This window comes from Alligator sinensis, unplaced genomic scaffold, assembly GCF_000455745.1.
Source record: "Alligator sinensis unplaced genomic scaffold, ASM45574v1 scaffold94_1, whole genome shotgun sequence".
NCBI lineage: Eukaryota > Metazoa > Chordata > Crocodylia > Alligatoridae > Alligator > Alligator sinensis.
This window is the reverse complement of record NW_005842073.1, coordinates 2006356-2027327: the sequence shown is the minus strand read 5'-3', so window position 1 is coordinate 2027327 and position 20972 is coordinate 2006356. Positions and strand designations below refer to the sequence as shown.

Here is a 20972-nt window from a genome sequence, read left to right as displayed (position 1 = left end):
AGGAGCTGGACAGGGAATTTTCAGGCCAGCTTGCGGAGACACTAAAAGCAAGGGATGTAGTTGTCATGGGCGATTTTAATTACCCGGACATCTGCTGGGAGGAGCAGTCAGCCGGGACGGACCGCTCCAGGAGGTTCTTGGCCGAGTTGCAGGACCTCCACTTGATTCAGGAGGTGCACAGTCCCACCAGAGGAGATGCTCTGCTGGACCTGGTCCTGGCCGCAGGCGACGACCTGGTAAGAGGCCTCCAGGTTCTTGACCACCTGGGCAATAGTGATCATCGCGTGCTGGAATTCACCATCCAGCGTAGAGTGTCAAGGGCCCGCAGCAAGGTGGTGGCCCTAGACTTCAGGAGGGCCAACTTCAGTGAGATGAGGAGATTAGTGGGAGAGGAACTGGGGTCCTTGAGGGCAGAGGAACTCAGCGTCCAAGAGGAGTGGTCGTTCCTTAAGGAAACGATACTCGGGGCCCAAGGGGTGTCCATCCCGACAAGAAGCAAGGCGGGCAGGAGTGTCCAAAAGCCCCCCTGGCTCACCAAGGGTGTCCGGGAATGCCTGCTTGCCAAAAGGGTGGCGTACGCCCGGTGGAAGGGGGGTGTAATCTCCAAAGAGGAGTATGCCTCCTCTGCTCGGGCCTGCAGGCGGGCTGTTAGGAAGGCCAAGGCGGAGATAGAGCTCGGATTAGCGTCCAGGATTAAGGATAACAAAAAGTCCTTTTTCAAATATATTGGGAGGATGAAGAAGGCGCTGGGTAATGTGGGGCCCCTGCAGGATATGCGGGGCAATCTGGTGGTTGCGTCAGAGGATAAAGCGGACCTCTTTAACCAATTCTTCACCTCCGTTTTCTTGTGCAGGGACCGGGACTTCCCTGCTGTGATAGAAGCCGGACGCGAGGGGATCGCCTTCAGACCTCAGGTTGGGGAGGACCGGGTTAGAGAGCTTCTGGAGGGGCTGGACGCGTTCAAGTCAGCGGGTCCGGATGCTCTCCCCCCCAGGGTGCTGAGGGAGCTGGCTGGGGTTATTGCAGGGCCCCTGGCACGGCTCTACGAGCGATCGTGGTGCTTGGGCCAGGTGCCAGACGATTGGAAGGTAGCTAATGTGGTCCCCATCTTCAAAAAAGGGAAAAGGGAGGACCCGGGCAATTATAGGCCCGTCAGTCTTACCTCAATCCTGGGGAAGCTCTTTGAGAAGATCATCAAGGAGCACATTTGTGATGGGCCGGCATCCGAGATGATGCTCAGGGGCAATCAGCATGGATTTATTAGGGGGAGATCATGTCAGACCAACCTGATTGCCTTTTATGATCAGGTCACAAAGGCCATGGATGCAGGTGTCGCGGTGGATGTAGTCTTTCTGGACTTCAGCAAGGCCTTTGACACCGTCTCTCACCCCATCCTAATTAGTAAACTAGGCGACTGTGGCATAGATGCCTACATGGTCAGATGGATTGCAGATTGGCTGAAGGGTCGCACTCAGAGGGTGGTGGTGGATGGATCATATTCGACTTGGGGGGAGGTGGGTAGTGGAGTCCCTCAGGGCTCGGTCCTGGGCCCTGCGCTGTTCAATGTCTTCATCAGCGATCTTGATGTTGGGGTGGAGAGCAACCTGTTTAAATTCGCTGATGACACCAAAATTTGGGGGGCGGTGAGCACGCTAGCAGGGAGAGAGAGATTGCAGAAGGATCTGGATAGGTTACAGGGGGGGGCAGACAGGAACAGGATGCGTTTCAATACGGACAAGTGCAGGGTGCTGCACTTGGGTAGTAGGAACCAGCAGCACACTTATACGATGGGGAGCTCCCTACTTGAGAGCACGGAGGCGGAAAAGGATCTTGGTGTCATTATTGACTCCAAGATGAACATGGGCCGCCAATGCGAGGTCATGGTTGGCAGGGCTAACCGGACCTTGTCGTGCATCCACAGGTGCATCTCGAGTAGAGCCAGGGCGGTGATCCTCCCCCTCTATGCGACGCTGGTCAGGCCGCAGCTGGAGTATTGTGTCCAGTTCTGTGCGCCCCATTTCAGGAGGGATGTGGACAACATGGAGAGGGTCCAGAGGAGGGCCACCTGCATGATCCGGGGACAACAGGGCAGACCCTACAGTGAGAGACTGCGGGACTTGAACCTATTCAGCCTCCACAAGAGAAGGCTGAGGGGGGACCTGGTGACCGTCTATAAACTCACTAGGGGGAACCAGAAGGGTTTGGGGGAGACGCTGTTTCCCCTAGCCCCTGCTGGCATAACAAGGAATAATGGGCACAAGTTGATGGAGAGGAGGTACAGATTGGACATCCGAAAAAACTACTTCACAGTCAGGGCGGCTAGGAGCTGGAACCAACTTCCAAGGGAGGGGGTGCTGGCCCCTACCCTGGGGATCTTTAAGAAGAGGCTGGATACTCACCTGGCTGGACTCATTTGAGTCCCGTTTTTGTTTTTAGGGGGAGTGGTTTTGTTTGTGTTTTTTGGGTTGTTCTCCCGCCCTGGCGGGGGGGCGGGCTAGAAGATCTATTAGGTCCCTTCCGACCCTGAAACTATGAAACTATGAAACCTTTAGAAACCAACTAGGGCTTCACTGCCTTGCTTTCTGCAGCTTATCTATGAATATAAGGATTTAAAGAGTTACTGAAAATGGTGCACACTTCATGAATTATGTGCCTTCCTACTCCTCCCTTTTCAGTGCTGTGGAGTTGGGAACAGATCAAGAAAATGGAGGATGTAGGAAAGAGCAATAACTGGAAAGAAGGGTTGTTGACTAGTACCTCAGAGTAATGAGGTGAAAAGATAGAAGCATATAGACATTTTTAAGTACAGGTTAGAAGGATACTTAGCTTGGGGTGTTGCAGACAGGGATGATCATGCCATAAGCAGAGGGTTGGATTAGATTAACTTCCAAGGTCTCTTCCAGTCCTATTTTTCTATGACTGTCTGATTATTTTATAATTCTGTGAGTGTGGAAACTAGTGTATAGTGGATGGAAAGGATAAGCTACCAAGTCCAGACCTATTCTCAAAGTGTTTGAGCTCCTAAAGTATACAGAACTTAGGATACAGCCCTGGAGCACCGTCCCCTGTTACAATGGTCCTCAATGCTGTCAACATTGAGTCTTTAGGGGGAATGGATGGATGCACAGGGTGAAGAGCAGTGTAGATAAACCAGGAGCAAGACAGGGAAATAAGGCTTGAGGCCAACCAGAATGCCTTAAAACTTTTGAAAGCATTAGGTAGTCCATAGGGGGTCTGTAGGCAAGGGGCTGTCAAACTTTAAATGCCTGCTGAAATGTTCTGAATTTTATATTGAGCACATTCATTTAATGAATTTGCTTTCCAACAGTTCAACATTGTTACAGCAATGTTTCACTGAGCTCTTTCTAATAAACATCATTTGTGATTTATCTGAGAAATCTTTTTTGTAGCTAATATGTGTATGTGGTAAGGGAAACGGTGTATTAATAGAATGACTGACAGGTGGGGTTTTTTTTTAACACTTCAGTTCTCTGCTAGTCACAGATCATGCATGTTAATTCTGAAGCTGATAGGTCTTTTACTGGGGACTTCAGAGTGGGCTTGAGAACACAATCAGGCTTGTAATGAAAACCTTAACAACATTGCTGCTACTGCTGCTCCATAATACTAGTTTCTCCCTGAGGCAGAGTGGGGCTCCCCAACTAGCCACAGTGCTACTTTCCCCACTTACTTTTGGGCACGCCACCCACCTGACTCACCTCTGTTCTCAAAATGGGTGGTAAAATGTGGGAGAGTACCCATTACATGCCCCAATGCCAGGGGGCATTGTCTGTGGTTCTGAACCTCCTCTACACCACAGCCCATGCCTTGCAGATGGCATCTTCAGATGTTAATCTCACCAGCTCCACACTGGGCCCCAGAATCCTCCTATATTAGGCTCTCAGCCCTCTGGTGTTCCCCCCCTTCCCTGGGGTTCCTCATCTCCGCCCCCTCACTTGGGGCCCCACACCGCCCCCTCACTTGGAGCCATGGGGCTTCCCCTGCCTGGTGGGCTCAGGTGGCTGTAGCCATGCCTGGCCCCAACTACCTTTCCTCAGGGTCTTGCACCCCACAGGGCTCAGGTGACCTTAGCCATGCCTGGCCCCAACTCTCCCTCCTTGGGGTCTTGCACCCCACAGGGTTTGAGTGGCTTCAGCTATGCCTGGCCCCCACTCTCCCTCCTCTGGGTCTTGCACCCCACAGGGCTCAGGTAGCCTCAACCTGCCCTCTCCCCCTCCTCGGGGTCTTGCACCCCACAGGGCTCAGGTGGCCACAGCTGTGCCTTGCCCCAGATTTCACTTCTCAGGGTCTTGCACCCCACAGGGCTCAGGTAGCCATAGCCTTGCCTGGCCCCAACTACCTCCATGGTTACGTGACCCACCCAAAGGTGAGGGCTAGGGTTAAGGAACCCCTACCTGTCTTTTACCAGGGTAATAAATGGCCTGGCATTTCCTGGGAGCTCCTGCACCACTGAGAGCCTCATGAGGCCACCCACTCCCATCAGGGTGCAGTTTTAGGGCATGTTCAGGACCAGGAGCCTCCAAACTATCCCCTACAGCTCCTGCCCTTACCTCCAGGATGATACATGAAGGCTTGCAGCCAGGCAGTGTTGCTGCCTGGCCTGCTAGCAGTGAACTGCCCTGTTTGTATGGGCAGCCAGAGATCCAAAATGGCCACTGCAATCAATAACCTGCTGACTGCTTGGCTCCGCTCTTAAAGTGGCAGGCACCAACAGTACCCTGCCACACACCTTCCCCCTTAAAAAATAGTTCCTGGGGAAGGTTTCCCCTGCTGCTCCCCCAAAGCAGGCTCCCCTCAGAGCGTGTGAGAGCCCTCAAGTGGTGAGCACCCCAAAGGTGCTCTGCCACACACCTTCCCCCTTAAAATGACATTTGGGGGCTTGACTTGGCTTCCTTCCCTGCTGGCTTTTCCCCAACCTACTGTAGCCCCTGCCACATGATGAGCACCCCAAAGGTGCTCCACCACACTCCCCTTCTGGCAATTCAACAGCAGCAATACTGCAGATCAAAAGGATCTTCTATGAAAAGAGAGATAGCAGCATACATTTATCCAAAGTGTGGGGGTTCAAGTTTCCTAATAGAGAAAGTAAATACAGGAGGATTTGGTAGTTCAGTTGATGGGCAAATTGTCAGCTATTATTGAAATTGTGCATAGGATCAAAACCATGACCAAGACCATAGGATCAAAGACCATGACAACATCCATAATGGAGCTCCAGTATGTGGATGACAATGCTGTCATTGATCAATCTGAAACAGAACTCCAAACCACTCTTAATGTATTCTCGGAAGTCTACAAGAATATTGGCCTAACTCTAAACATCAGGAAATGCAAGTTCTTTACCAACCTGCTCCAAATGGAGAAACACGCCCCTCCACCCCCATTCAAACCACTGGAGAATTGCTGGAGAACATGGATCACTGTGCCTATCTTGGAAGCCATCTTTCATCAAAAGCAGACATTGACGTGGAAATACAACATTGCTTGAAATGTGCAAGCGCAGCCTTTGGATGCCTGAGTAAGAGAGTCTTCTTAAATCATGACACCCTTGCTGAAATGAAGCTCTTGGTTTATTGAGTCATTGTCATTCAAACTCTGCTGTATGGCTTGGAAACTTGGACCACATACAGAAGGCATCCCAAGATCTTGGAAAAGTACCACCAACAGTGCCTTCACAAGACCCTTTGGATTAGCTGGAAGGATAGATAAATAAACATCAGCATCTTGGCCAAAGCAAATTCCAAAAGCATTTGAGACCATGATCATCCAAAATCAACTTTTCTGGACAGGTCATGTTGTTCACATGCCTGATTCTCACCTTCCAAAGAGAGTCTTTTTCTCATAGATGAAAGAAGGTCAGTGAAGTAGCGGAGGGCAAAGAATGTGCTTCAAAGACTCCCTGAAGGCAAACATGAAGAGGTGTAACATCAACATCAACACTTAGGAAACCCTTGCTCAGGACCAACCAAAATGGAAGAAGGCTCTTTGGGAGGGACCTCAACACTCTTTAACATCTTCATTAATGATCTGGATTCAGGAGTCAGATGTGAACTGGCCAAGTTTGCAGATGATACCAAATTATGGGGGAATGTGGTCACACTACAGGACAGACTGGGGATACAGGCTGATTTGGACATGCTTTCAAGGTGGGCTGACCAAAACCTGATGGCCTTTAATGTAGAGAATTGTAGGGTGATGCACCTCGATAGGAAGAACCCTCAACATACAGGCTTGGCAATGCTATTCTCATTAGCACCACGACCAAAAGTGACTTGGGGGTCTTGATTGACCACATGAATATGAGCCACCAATGTGATGCTGTGACTGGCAAAGCAAATGAAACTGTGGTGTGCATCCACTGATGCATCTCAGGCAAAACCAGGGAAGTCATCCTCCCACTTTACTTGGCCCTGGAGAGACCGCAGCTGGAGTACTGCATCTAGTATTGGGACCCCCCACTTCAGGAAGGATGTGGAGATGCTTGAGAGTGTCCAGAGGACAGCCACTCATATGATCCAAGGCCTGGAGGGAAGGCTGTATGAGGAGAGGCTGAGGGACTTGGCACTCTTCAGTCTGGAGAAAAAAAGGTTTAGGGGGGACTTGGTGGAAGCCTACAATTATATAAAAGGGGTGTATCAGGACCTGGGAGAACAGCTGTTCACCAGAGCTCCCCAAGTGATAACAAGGTTTAACAGCCATAAATTCCAGAAGGCTGATTTAGACTAGACATTAGAAAAATGTTATTTATGGTGCTAGTGTCCAGGGTCTGGAACAAACTCCCTCCAGAAGTGGTGCAAGCACCTACACTGGACTCTTTCAAAAAACATGTGGATGAATTTCTTGCTGGGGTCATTTGATCCCAGCTGACTTCCTGCCTATGGCAGTGGGACTGGACTCAATGATTTCATGAGGTCCCTTCCAGCCCCTAATGCCTATGAAATCTATGAAACACTTTGAAACAGACACCTGTGGCCTCACTATTAAGATACTTGGAAGATTATCTTACTCATTCAGGAGTGATCACCCATCATCATCATTATTTACTGTGACTTAAAAGTCATTATGGGTGGAAAGAAATGAAATGCATATATATATTATGTTAGGATGACAATATCTGGATCTTGGGGAGCACTCGATTTGCAGCTGAATAAAAGCCTATTACCTGTGGCCTAGCAAAAGCTGCTAACCACAAGGCAGAATGATAGCTAAGCCAGCCATTTGCTTATGCTAAGTAACCATCTTAATTGTGTGAACCATTTTCTGAGAAAAAGCAGCAAGTGAGTTTGCATAAGTCTGTGTGCTGTGAACCAGCTACAGGAAGCAACAAGATAAGATACAGGGGTCTGAAGAATGGAAGATGGTATAACATGGGACAGAAAAACAGACTGGAATGTGAAAAACAATACGTAACTGGAAACAGAATACGAGATGAGTATATGCAAAAAGGTGAATGGTAACTGGTGAAGAAGCCTCTAGAAGCTTCCAGGCTTTGGTCAAAGCTCAAGTGACTGAGAGAAGCGGGAGTCAAGGTCTTAGACATGCGCTTATAGCAAAGAGGCATGTAAATGAACGAAATGCATAGGCAATTGCATGCTAATGAAACAAACTGTAAACAGAGGCAGAGCTTGAGATAGGAGGAGAGATGGGCGGAAAAAAGGAGGAGCAAGGGTGGAATGAATGTTAATGACCATGAACCAAAGTGTATAAAATGTGAAAAGAACTATTGTTCATGGCAGGGCCCTGGTTTGTTGTTTTTTTGGGACCTTTGCCTGAAGCTGTCTCCATTTTAAATAAAGCTGTTGCAAGCAATATGTGCAAGTAGTGTTTGTTGCCTGCTTGCTCTGGCTAATGAGTAACAGGATCCACGAGCAATTGGATCATCATCTCCCTAGTCATTGGGCACTACATGGAGTCGGGGTCTAACATATTCCTCTCTGGTTCTAGGTAAGGTATTATCTGGGAAAGTTCCAATGACTGACTGAGACCAAAAAAACCATGTTATTCCATATTATACTGCACTGAAGCCAAATAGTATTAAAATTTAGGAATAGAGGGACTAGGTCTGATGGAACAGAAGAAACATGGGGCAGGAATGTGTATACACTCATTGAATGATCAGAAGATGGAAGCATCTCCATAACTTATTAAGGAGGGTGACTAGTCGCGGAGTACCTTCATTCTTGCTTTCAGGGAAAGTAGTATTAACATAATGTTAAAAGATTTAAATAAATAACAAACAGAAAACATGGGACCAATGCAAGTTGGGGAACAATTGGCTTTTAGCCTCCATTATGATCTTTTACTGTCTGGCTCCTGCTACACATAAGAACAGCCTTTATGGCTGCTATAACTTGTGCTAAGCATCTAGTAGTCACAATGTAGCATGAACTGAACTAATGTAGCTGATGTTAACATAGAGTGTAATAATAGTGAAATATAACCATGTTAATCTTGTCCTGTAAGCAACTTGAAAAATCCATTTTGTATCCTTCTGCTTGACATAAGTGAATGAACTCTGCATAGCTTTTATGTATGAGCATGTGTAAAAGGGTGAATGGTGAGAGAATGGCATAGAGACAGGAGAAGAAGATTTAACTGTTTAGGTAAGCAACAAGGCACCAAATGTAAGTTACCAGCCAGTAACTAATTAACAAATGGCTGAAGAATCCCTTTGAAGCTTGAGGGCACAAAGGAGATAACAGAAGAAGAAATTCTGCCAGACGGGCAACGAGAACACTCCAAGGCTAAGATAAGCTGAAGACAAAAGAAGAACAACCACAATAACAGAAGCTGGCTATGGAAAAACCCCAAAGCACTGAAACAAAGAATGCCAATCCCTATAAAAGAACACTTTGAAAATGCCATGTTGGGCGAGTCTCTTTCTCTACTGCTGTTTCATTGGACCACAGATGCATCTGTTCACCCCACTCCAGCTGTTATTTTTAAATCTGCTATCTTCAAATCATCATTATATACTCAATAAACCTGGGATGGCCACCCTGGGCTGATATTGAGCAACTATTGCTGGTAATTTTATCTGGTGTGTGTGTGGATGAAATGGTTGTTTTGTATATGTCTATGCCTGTGTGTAATGATGTGTATGATGATTTGTGTGTGTATGTATGAACAGTGTGCCCAAACCTCTATGTCTAACTCATGTAATCAATAAATGTAGCACCTTGCCTTATCCCCCTTTATAAATTCTCACTTATAATTTAAGCAATTAGGTTAATTTAAGTAACATTTTTGGTGGAGAACGTGTGTGGGGGTGAATAAGTTTCTATGTTGTGGTTATTGATCAGTTGTGTGTTAGCTGTATAGTAAGTTTTGTCTGTAAATGTGTTTGGCTGTCTATCTGAAGGTGTGCACATTGCTCGGTGGTAGAAGTGCCGAGTGTAGTGGTCTCGGGTTAGACCAACCACTTAGAAAAATAGAGGAATACTTGAATACTTGGACAAGTTGTTTGACTTGGAAAGCCCACCTGTGGGTTGTGGATAATTAAGAAGCTCACATTGTGGGTTATGGACTGCCAGGGTAGTCCAGACCGCCTATAGAGAGGGGTTCATTGCTTTGGTTTTGAATTGTTTTTGGACACGGTTATCTTGGAAATTGGACTTTTTGGCACATTTTTACAGACTAGTAGACTGAATTTAAATAATAACAAATGGTAACTAACTTTAAGTAGTAAGAAAAATACAGGGAACGGAAGTTAAAATGTTCAAAACAAAAACAGTAAAGAGTGAGGCAGTTGTAAAAAAACCTCAAAGATCCCCTGCCTACATATCTGCAAGATATGAGTCTTTTAAAACAAGTGTTGCAGTGATTTGGACATAGCTCATGGACCAAGCAGGCAGTAAGAGATGCCTGTACCATTGCTGATTTTAAAGACAAATTTAAGAACTATATGCAGATATATAATATACCACTGTGACAGCTGAAAATTATGTCTGTGTGATAAAGGTGCTTGCTGAAGGCTCTATGAAAATTAGACCAAGTGCTTTTTGTATTTGTTTAGATATTAAGCTGTATGTTGTTGCTAAGAGCCTAATTAAAGTTTAAGATGTAGTAAGGCCTTATATAAAGTAAGGCCTAGTAAATTTAGCAAAGCCTTGAAGTAGTAAGGCCCTGTGGCGTAGTTAAAATTAACCTTATCAAAGGAATGCAAGGCTTGTACCGCTATTGGTCAGTCTATGGACAGTTGAAGGAAAAAGAATCTGAGTGATTGTACATTATCAGTACCATTCAGAAACTATAAATTAGCTGGAATACCTGGAAATCATTCTGAAGGAAGATACAGCTCTGTGAAAAGGATCAGTTGGCCCAGATCAGTGGGCCCATGGACCTCAAGGAGCCCAAGAACTGAATTCCAGGGTCCTTCCTGGTACCTCTCGGACAGCACTGATCGGGGACGCCTGACTTTGCTGAACTTTGTGGAAAGAGAAACTTGTTGTACATCGGGCATCAGAGGGGACTGCTGATAAGTTGACGACATCAATTGTTCTTGTCTGTCAGTATTTGTCTTGTTACTACGCGTCGGTGTGTTTTTGTTAAGTCAATAAACCTTTCTTACCTTTCTACCCCCAAACATACTCTCAATTCCAAACCCTCCGCAGGTAGCTGGGACAACCACCACACTCCATAAAAAAGGAGTCTGCAGCAATGTCGCTTTTATGGGAAGCTATTAAACATCTGTTCCTCTGTCTAACTAACTGTTAGGAGGCATTTGAAAGGGGTTAGCTAAAATTTGTAGTAAGGTAAAGTTGTATAATAATTGTAACTAGGGTTGTAAGTTTTGTGCAGGAGAGGTGGTTTGTTACTTCTGACCAGAAAACTTTGTTTGTCTGGGTCATGCAGAGTAGTGGACATGAGTACATGCTGTGTTCCGCTTGGGTTTAAGTAAAAACCTTCTCTTGTGTTTGCAATAGGAAGCTAGGAGAGAGCAGATAAAGTCATCTCTCTGCTGGAAAGACTGTGTAAATGACAGGGTCCTTGAAAAGGGTTAGTCTTTTATGAATGGTTACAAGAGCAGTTGTGTTTCCTGTGAAGTTTGTAAGGTGTAAGTTACCAGTGCAAGTTATGGCAAGGTAAGGTGTTATGCAGGCAGTAGAGCTTCAAAGAAATCAAAGACAGTTAAAGAAGTGTAAGACAAACACTTTTTACTGGACATCTGCTCAGGCAGTGGCAGAGGATTTGTGATTGGAAGTGAGGGGAAACTTGGTTCTCCACCCCCACCCCCCCGCCGCCTCTCCAGGAACAGTGAAGGGCCTAAAAGAAATAGAGATTGTTACAGGAGCATAAAAGCATATTTTGGGAAACATCAAGGTACAGCTGTGTAAACAGAAATCAGTGCCCAAAATTACTTTGAATTACTCTGGGCAGGGAAAGACAGAGTCATGCTTTGTGTTTTCTCTGCAGAGGCATAGTTTGAAGGTAGGAAAAGTTTTTCTGAAGGAATTGTGCATGGTGTGCAATTCGTCTCCTGTGGTCTTTTGGAGGGAGCTAGAATAGAGCTTACTGGACTGTGTGTCTGTGAAGAAAAAAAGACAGAAATTGTTTTTTTTGGTTTGTAGAAGGCAAGGCCAGCACAAAGTGTGCAGCCGTAAAAAAGAGAGAGAGAAATCAAGATTTGCTGGGTGGATAGGTTTGCAAAGAGCAAAGCAAGAAGGGGCCACTGATGAAAATTGATTGTGAAGCCTGTAGCCCAGAGAGGGTTATGGTTAAGATCTGTTAGTGCAGGGTAGTCTCTGCAAAATGCCGCACAATAATCACCCTGGGGAATGGGCAGGGGCAAATATAGGGTGCCTTAAAACCCTAGCTTCTACCACCGTGTGGGTTACCCTTAATTGGGAAAAGGCTAGGGGGAGCATACCCCAACAGAAAAACCTTTAGTAAAGGAAAAAGAATAGAAGAAAGTAAAAACATGGTGTGGGAGGCAGCTGTTATAAAAAAAAGAGATGTGAAAAGTGTTTTAAAAAAAGGAAGAAAAAAATAAGAGATTAACAGTGTTTAAATGCTAGAGCAACTAAAAGGAAAGAGTAAGAATGTAATTTTAAAAATAACTGATTTAAAGCAGGGAAAAAGATACATTTGTTTTAAAAAAAAGGCAGATCCTGATCTCAAAGTGCCTGAGGTCATGCTGTGGTCCATTTGGGTTAAGTACAACAACTTCTATCGCTGGTCCAATAAAAAGGAGGAGTGTTGTATGTTTGTTCTCTGTGTGTATTGCAAGGCAGAAAAACTGCTAGAAATAAATATCTGCAATCTCATTGGTAAAGAGGATGAAAAATGTTTTGTTTTTTTTTAATCTCCCCTCTCTTCAAAAACAGTGTAAATCTTTTAGAAAGGAAAGTGTTAACAACTTGTTAAGGCAAAAAGAAAAAAATGTTTATAAAAACTTGGTATAGTCAGCACTGTAATTGTGTAAATGTAAATAATATTTTACTGCAAGGAGTTTTCCTTGGCAGATTGGTGTGTGTTTGTTTGTTTGTTTTTCTTTCCTCTTTTGCAGAAGCTATAGTGTAAAATCTAAACTAGTAGGAAAGGTGACTAAAGAACTACGAGGCCATCAACAGCATTTTCTTCACCTAAGCCATGGTTTTATCATCAGAGCAAAATTGTTTTGTCTGTCTGTTTTGTGTTGTTTGTCGTGTCGTGTTGTGTTGTTTGTGTTTATTTAATGGATTAGTTTAAGTTGGCAATAGCTTAAATGTATATAAATATCATAAAGATGTAATAAACATTATGAATAATATTCTCTCCAAAAATCTGTCCGTGTATCCCAAACCAAAACACCCCCTTCCAGTTGGACTGTAAAGTTGTTCTAATCTTTGAAACAAAAAACAGCAATTCATATACAAGTTTTAAGTTGTAAAGTTTACTTGTTTAGAAAAGTGGCATTTAGAAAAAAAAGTAGTGTGTCTGTTTAGTAAATAACGTGATAAAATGTTTTTTAAGGCTGTAAAAGAAATATCATTTGCATTTAAATTCTATTTATAACACCAACATAACAGGATGTGTGTAAAAACTGTATTAACCCATTGTTTTATTAAAAAAATTAAGAAACCTAGCACATCAGTATTTGCATAAAAAAGTAAGAAATATCTTTATTGATTAAAGCAAAATACAAAATGGATGGCCCATGAAGTTGGTGATAAACGTGGATCAGTTTAATAATGTGGGAAATACCACTAACTACAACATGTATAAATGGTTGGCACAATTTTTTAAAAATTGGCAACCCATTTTATGGGAAACTAATGATCAGTTATGTATTTATAACTGGGATAAAAAAGAAACATACTTTGAATTCAAAGCGAATTGGACTAGTGCATATTATTAACCGTCTTGGTACAGTGGTATATAAAATACAATTAGAAAAAAGAATCAAAATAGGTACATGTAATCAATAAAGGCAGCACCTTGCTTTATTCCCCTTTATAAAGTCTCATTTGTAATTTAAGCAATTGGCAATTTGAGTAACATTTTTGGGGGAGAATGCGGGCAACAAGGTATTCTTGTTTATTAGTCACTTAATCTTCTTTGGGGCCCAGAGAGGTGAAACAAAACCTATTGACTGTTTTAAATCATCTAGAGTTTTATTTTGTATAAGCATAATTCTCAGAGAACTATATTTGCCAGTTTTCCATCTGCTTCATATCACAAAAATAACTACAGTGAGGCTGAGAATTTGATATTTTGAGCTAACATCTTTCTACCAGTCCCCAATTAGTATGTAATTTCAGTCTTACAAATATTCTATTTTTACATTTTAAATAATATGTTTCAATAAACAGTTTTTGCCATGCCAGGATAATTTAGGAAACTGTACCTTATCTATGATGCAAAACATTAATAAAAAATCTTTGTTAAAAGTAAGTTATTCTATGATACCATCAATTGTCCATTAGTTCAGATCTCATTACCTGTTATGAAACCTTCATACACTATTGCAATAAGATATAAGGAGACTTACTTATACAAGGTCTATGGACAATTAAGAAAAGTTAAAACTCCAAATAATAAGCAAGCTGAAGTCTACCATAATTAGTTTACCAAACAGCAGGGACTACCAGAGAATTTTTACAGTGATCTGCTCCATTAGAGATGTATTGAATGAGGGGAAATTATTATTTTCTCCCAGGCTTCATCTGGTTGTCATATCAGATGGAGGAAAAAGGCCATGTTGATAACAAAGGAGCCAAATTCTCCATCATGCTCAGCAATAGTCAAAAGAAGATTTTTTTCTAATAGCTAGCACAACTTGGTGTCTACAAATGAACCTGAGATGTTTTCTGCCTTGCATATCAACACTTAATACAGGGGTGCATATATTTTTAGGAACTACCCGTTGGCACTTTGTCAACAGCAGGCCTATATCACATTTCAAGGCAATGACTGAAAATACATTTTATTTCCTAACCACACTATGTATGAGAAATTGGGGCCCCCACTATATCCTTGTAGGTCCTCCCCTCCCTCCCTTTTGAAAAAAATGAAGTAGAGAATAATCTGATTTTGTGGAGTCCTCAACTTGAGGACCTCATAGGGGCTGGTCATAACTAATGGCATGTGGCTGACCATTTTCTTAGAGTATAAGACAGAAAGATAGTTCATCTTGTTTATGCCACACCAATGATTCCTAAAGGAATGTGCCCTGCTTTGAACATCATATCCAACCATGGTATTATATTCTGATGTGCAAATGTTCAGGGTGAATTAAAATGAGTTTGGGAAAACTATAATTCCTATGAGAAATGAAATGGCTAATCCTCTCAAGTGTCAGGACCACAGCAGATACAAGGAGCTACTGTGACTGCTATTCACAGAAATTTCCCGTTTTCCTCTGTTTTAAGAGCAGAGCAGAAGGATTCTAGTGATACCTCCTCCAAGATATACATGACTGACATTGATATAGTAACTCAGTCTGGTGGGTAGCACATGAATTCCTTACATTAGCCCTTCCTAGGGAGAGAAACAAGTTCTATGTTCAGGTGCAATTCAGGGAATCTTCCCTTTTTCATGTCATAAAGCTCTCATTTCTCACCCTGATGGGCCATACACATCATGCTATGAAACTGTCACCAGTGAAAGCCTGGAGATAAATGACCCATCCAACACTTCATACAAGTGTAATTTTGGGGAGTTTATCCTCATTGTGGAAAAGAGAAGGAAATATTTCCTTGGCAAGATTTCTTTTTAATTGCAGCATTTGAAAGTGGCCAGAGGCTTGGACTGTTGGAAATACTCACATCAGATATGTATTAACAGACAAAAGTGCAAGGGAAGCAAGTCAAAGTGCCATAATCAACTGCGTTTATTACAAGGCTCTGTAATTTATCACAATGATATTGCTAACACATATATGGATCATTTTGTATAAATCTAATAAAATAACCCAAATGACTACACACACAAAATTGTATGAGCAAGATGAAAGACCAGATGTTATACAATTCCTTATAGATACAAATAATATACCATTATCTCAAATTTCCTCCTGATTGTAAACAAGAAAAACAATGAACACAAGAACCTGAAATAGTAAGGAAGAAAACTTCCATAAAAAGATGTCTCAGATATGGAGACTTATACTTTCTTTAAAAGAAACAAAAGTTTTCTCTTATATTTAAGTGTCATAATAGTTCCTGTATCAATACAATAAATTGCCTGTGGGTTGTAGCAGGAAAATGCAAACACTGAAAATAAGAGAATTATCTCCTTGTCACATGAATGGGTGTTCAATTGGATGAAACATTTCTATGAAATTCAAGTTCCAGCTCTGTGTTAAAAAGAGATTCTTACCTTATAGGATTATCCATCCTTGAGACTGTGAGAAATGCTGCCAAATTAGCTGTGTAGGATGAACACACAATAAGAGTGAAGAGCCACCAACTTCCCATTACTATACGCATAGCCACAGAATTGACTGTAGATTCACCACCTACAAGAGAGCAAGGAGAGTGAACTTTCTCAGGAAATGGCATTCAAGATCACCTACAATGGCTGGTCTTCGTTTAAAATTAGCCTTTTAACTATCCCCATGCATTTCTATGAACTGTTCAATCTGCATTAATAGAATACCCTTTAAACATAAGCAAACACCAGTTTGTATTTGAGATCTTGCCTCTCATAGAAATATTCTATCAATGTGTGCTCAGGCATCCAGAAAAATATGGGACTCTTTGAAGTTAATCCTTATGTCACACAAAGAAAATATTGAATTGTGCTAAAATTACAGCTTTCAATGACATCTTGAAAAATTCCTACATCAACCTTCCTTCTTCCCCTTCATAGCCTTCATCCAGACGAGTGCAGCCGTGCAGTATGTGATGCCACAGACACATTTGCAGTGCCACATACTACACATTCAGTTGTTCTCCATGCTGCAAAGGAGCAACACAGGGTAAGTGGGGGGTGGAGGTTGACCCCTGGATATCCAATTGTCAAAAAAACCTGTCCAAAAAAAATAAAATAAAGCAGAGCAGCACATGTGGGGACAGCTCATGTCACTCAAAACTGAAGCCTGGCTGGTGAGAGCCACGCTGGATCGCTACTGCTGCAGCCCCAGGAGGCCATCAGGACCTCAGGCAAGGCTGCTGGGTCCAGCCCAGTGCTGGCCTTAGCTTCCCCTGCCCCGCCCTCTGGCATGTGGCACAAGCGTTTCCCAGGGGGGAACCCACCAAGGCACAAGATATCCTGCTACTAGTTGTCCCTGGCAAACCAAACATTCTTGCTCGTGTGGATGTGGCCATAGAGTTTAGAAAAATCCTTTTAAGAAAATCCACCTAGGGTTTTAGCCAGAATTGTCAGGATCAATACCACAGAATGACTTCTAGAAGTAAACAAGTACTTCTTTAAAAATAAAGAATTATACTGGAGTTTCCACTTCTACCACTTAAGAGTTTAAAAAAGTCAGAATATATTAGGGAGCAATTATATATTTTTGTACATTGACTATGCTTCATTTAAATACTAGAACCAGGATCCCAGCTTCATTGCAAGATATTATTTATTATTTTCAACAATCAGTAGATTTTTTGAAGTTTCCAGCATAATTATTGTTGACCTTTAAATGACTAACCTCTACAACACAGTGGGTTTTTCCTTCTCCCTCTAGTGTTTACTAAAGGTGATTTTATGTGTATTTTACTTTACTAAACCCACTGGAGTGGCCATCTCAATGACACAAAGGACAAAGCATAACAGTAAAAGTATAGCAATTTATTGTCTCTAGCTGAAATGTTACAAACTTGCAACCTATAGGGCGCATCCAGATGAGAGTGCATGCACATCTTGTAGCATCTCAAAACCCTTTGAGACACTGCAAGAGGCTGGCCCTGGGCTCTAGCTCCCCCTGCTGCAGACCCAGGAGGAGTCAGGAAGGATTATTTTCATAGATGTAGGGTCGGAAGGGACCTTGTAGATCTTCTAATCCGACCCCCTGCCATGGGCAGGGGAGAAAACTGGGCTCAAATGACCCCAGCTAGGTAAACATCGAGCCTCCTCTTAAAGACCCCCAAGGTAGGAACCATCACCGTTTCCCTTAGAAGTTGGTTCCAGATCCTAGCCGCCCTGACTATGAAGTAGTGCCTTCTAATGTCTAGTCTAAACCTACTCTCTAGCAACTTAGGGACGTTATTCCTTGTTACTCTGGGAGGCGCTAGGGGGAACAAGGTCTCTCCCAAACCCCACTGGTCCCGCCTGGTGAGTTTATAGGCCGCCACCAGGTCCCCTCTCAGCCTTCTCTTGTGAAGGCTGAACAAGTTCAGGTTCCGTAGCCTCTCCTTATCGGGTCTGCCCTGCTGTCCCCGGATCATGCAAGTGGTCCTCCTTTGGACCCTCTTAATGTGGTACAATTTGCCCCACACCAAAGTGCATGTTCGGGCAGGTATCCCACCATCACTGCTGCTGCTGTTTTTTCTGCTGCTGCCCCCCTCTCAGGAGAGAGGGAGATTCCCTGCTGCACCACCTTGCACCACCTGACACCATACCTGCGCTGGATTACTTCCTAATTGACTGACTGCTCCTGCCCTCCCCCACAGATACCTCACTGCATCTGATCCTGCTCTGGCTTCCTGCTTACTGCTCTTCTGCTGAGCACCTGGCTGGAGGCCTGAAGGGTTTCTGGACAGATCTTCAAAAACAAAGCCCTTCCACCGTTCCAACCATCTTTTACATCCGTCTCAGCAGCCTTCCCTGTGCGTTCTTGCCCTTGTGTGGTAAGTCTTGTGGCCCACTCCCTCTACCCCGGTGTTTGTTATGTGGCTGAGTAAGCCAGCTCGAGTTTCCCCAGCGTGTGTGTGTGTGTGTGTGTGTGTGTGTGTGTGTGTGTGTGTGTGTGTGTGTCTTCCCCAACATTTTCAAACCATAGGACTCCCTTTTTTTTCTCTGGTGGGGCTGTAGCTCAGGGAGCTTCAGCTCCCTTCCACCATACCCTGCTTCTCCCCCACAACCTCAGTATGCCCCTACTAGAATCACCAGCCCCACTGAATGTTTTGTTTTTCTTCATTGACTTCCCTGCCCTCATGTAAAACAATGGCAGGGCAGGAACCTTTGGGTGGTGGCAGATGCCCCCACAGAGCTTCCTGCCGCCTCCACTATGAGGGCGGATCCCAGCCAAGCCCCCAAGGGGATGCATGCCCCTGCAGCCTCCATCCCAGAGGCAGAGTCTGACCAACCTCTTCAGGGTGGACAAGCCTAACAGCCTCTTCTGCAGGGGCAGGTGGGACTCCAGTAGGGAGCCAACAGGGCCAGCCCCACACCCCCAGATGTATTCCCAAGCCCCTTCTCCCATCATCAGTGATCAAGGGCAAAGGCAGTGGGAAGGGCTCCACTTAAGCTTCCTCCACAGCTGGGGGTGGGAAGGGCAAGGGCCCTGACCCCAAGCCTAGACTACCAGTACCTGAGGGCACCAGGTGCACTACACCAGCCAGCACACCCATTCAGCCTGGCCCTGGCCCTAGCCCCAGCCCCGGCTCTGGTCCTAGCTCCTGGCCCCCCAGGGGGGGACCACAGATATGCACAAGCAGCTGCAAAGAGAGCTGAAGCCAGGGGGCCAGGACCCTCCACTGCTGGCCCTTCTAGCTCAGGTGGCAGGGCGCCCTTTCCGGCACTCACCTACAGGCACAGGGTGAAATGCCAAATGCCCAAGCAGGAGAACCTGCACTTTGAGACCTGGATGCAGGCCCTGGCTTAGGCAGCGGGAGCCCCAAGATCATGGTGGCCTCCCACTTTCATGGCAAGGGGATCTTTTTCCTTGCCTTGGAGGCTGCCGCACAAAAGGCACTGGAGAGGGGGCTCATTGTGGAGGGTGAGTACGTCCCTCTCAAGTCTCTAGAAGAGCTGGGGACCAGGGTGGTTCTCAGCTCAATCCCTCCCTATATCCCCAATTGGGCCCTGCTTCCCCAGCTCCAAAACCTGGGGAGTTATTTCCCCTGTGGTGGACCTCTCACTGCAGTGCCGAGACCCCAGCCTCCACCATGTGTGTTCTTTCCATCATCAGGTTATGATCTAGCTGGTAGCAGGAGCATGTCTGGAGGCTAAGGGGTGCCTGGCAATTCCTTAACAGTGGGCACTGGTGAGGATTTGTATATGTTGGGGGACCTGCGGTGCTTCCGGTAACGTGCATTTGCATCATGAGTACCCCACGGGACAGGAAGGGAGGGTATCTGTGGGTCCCACTGGAAAGAGGTCTGCCCCTACCACTGGTGCCCCACCTCCCTCAGGCTGCCCCCAGTTCCCCAGCAACAACTACGAGTGTCCCCATGAGCTCAAGGGACCCTGCCCTCCAACCAAGTTTAGTGGAGTCTCAGGGAGGGCACCAGAAGCCAGGAGGAGCCAGGAGGAGAGAGGGAGCAGGGCCCCCCTGCCCCTAGTCATACCCCCATCGTGGCTGCCCCACCCCTCCAACCCTCACCTTCTCTTGCTGGAGCCTGCCCACCTGAGGACCACCCCATGGCTGAGTGGGTGAAGGTCCCCTCTGGGCGTAAAGGCAAGAGGAAGGCCCGGGCACAGCTGGAGCCCTTTAACATGGAGGACTCCTCTCCCCTTCCCAAGACCACCACACAGGGGGGAAGGAGTGGCCCAGCCTCCAGGGGCCTCCCCAGCTGTGCCTGACACTCCACCCCCAGGAAAGATCAAATGGGTGATCCTCATGGAGGAGGTTTCACGGCTGCTGGAGAGTCCTGAACAGGAGCCTATGTAGGAAGCCCTTCATTCTGCTGACCAAGGCCTACCCCCTGAAACCACAGGCACCAAGGCTGAGGCCTACCCAAAGGAAGGCCTAGCAGCAGAGCCTCCTCCCTCTGATCTGGGGGATACAGAGGCCCTGGGGCTCATCCCAGTGAGTCCTGAGGGAGGAGATCCCCTTTCCCAGAACCCCGAGGCAGATGCTGGAGCCACCCTAGTGCCTGGCGGGTCTCTTCCCTCCCCCTCCCAGGAAAATGTCACCTCCAGCCTCCCCCATAGTCCTGCACCAGAGGAGGTTGCAGTGGGGTCCCCTAGTCAATGGGCCAATCTCATCAGGGACCCTGCACAGAACCCCCGGGGCTGTAGCCCTACCCCACCATCTTGTGAAGAAGCCCCTTAGATGGTGTCTAAGGAGCCCTTGGAGCCCTAGGACCAGGAGGAGGATGCCTGAGAACCATCAGGCTCCATGGAGCCTGCAGACCTTTCAGTTCCAGCAGCCCCTAGGGGTGAGATACTTGCATTTCTTGACCATGACTACAGCCACCGGTCCACCAGCAAGGTACAGCTAGCCTTGAACCACTGAGGAGATTTTGACAGCGTCCTCGCCACTGCGAGGGCACTGGCGGGGGAAGGCAAGGGGCCTAAAAGCTGCAACACCTGGATGTATAGGTGGGCCCGCAGTTTCATAGATGCCCACTATATGTGTGGGAGGGTGCTACGTGAACCAATGGGCCCCACAACAGGTGTTGAGATGCGCGTGGCCT

The 20972-nt window shown here is 45.6% G+C and overlaps 1 protein-coding gene across 1 annotated transcript in view; it reads right to left on the bottom strand.

Annotated features, from left to right (window-relative positions):
• Positions 1 to 20972, bottom strand: part of GRID1 (glutamate ionotropic receptor delta type subunit 1) — an 852065-nt gene that overhangs the window by 78497 nt on the left and 752596 nt on the right. Inside the window, exon 11 of the mRNA XM_014519976.2 lies at positions 15823 to 15961. Coding sequence (XP_014375462.1) covers positions 15823 to 15961 — 139 coding nt within the window. The remainder of the gene's footprint in view (positions 1 to 15822; positions 15962 to 20972) is intronic.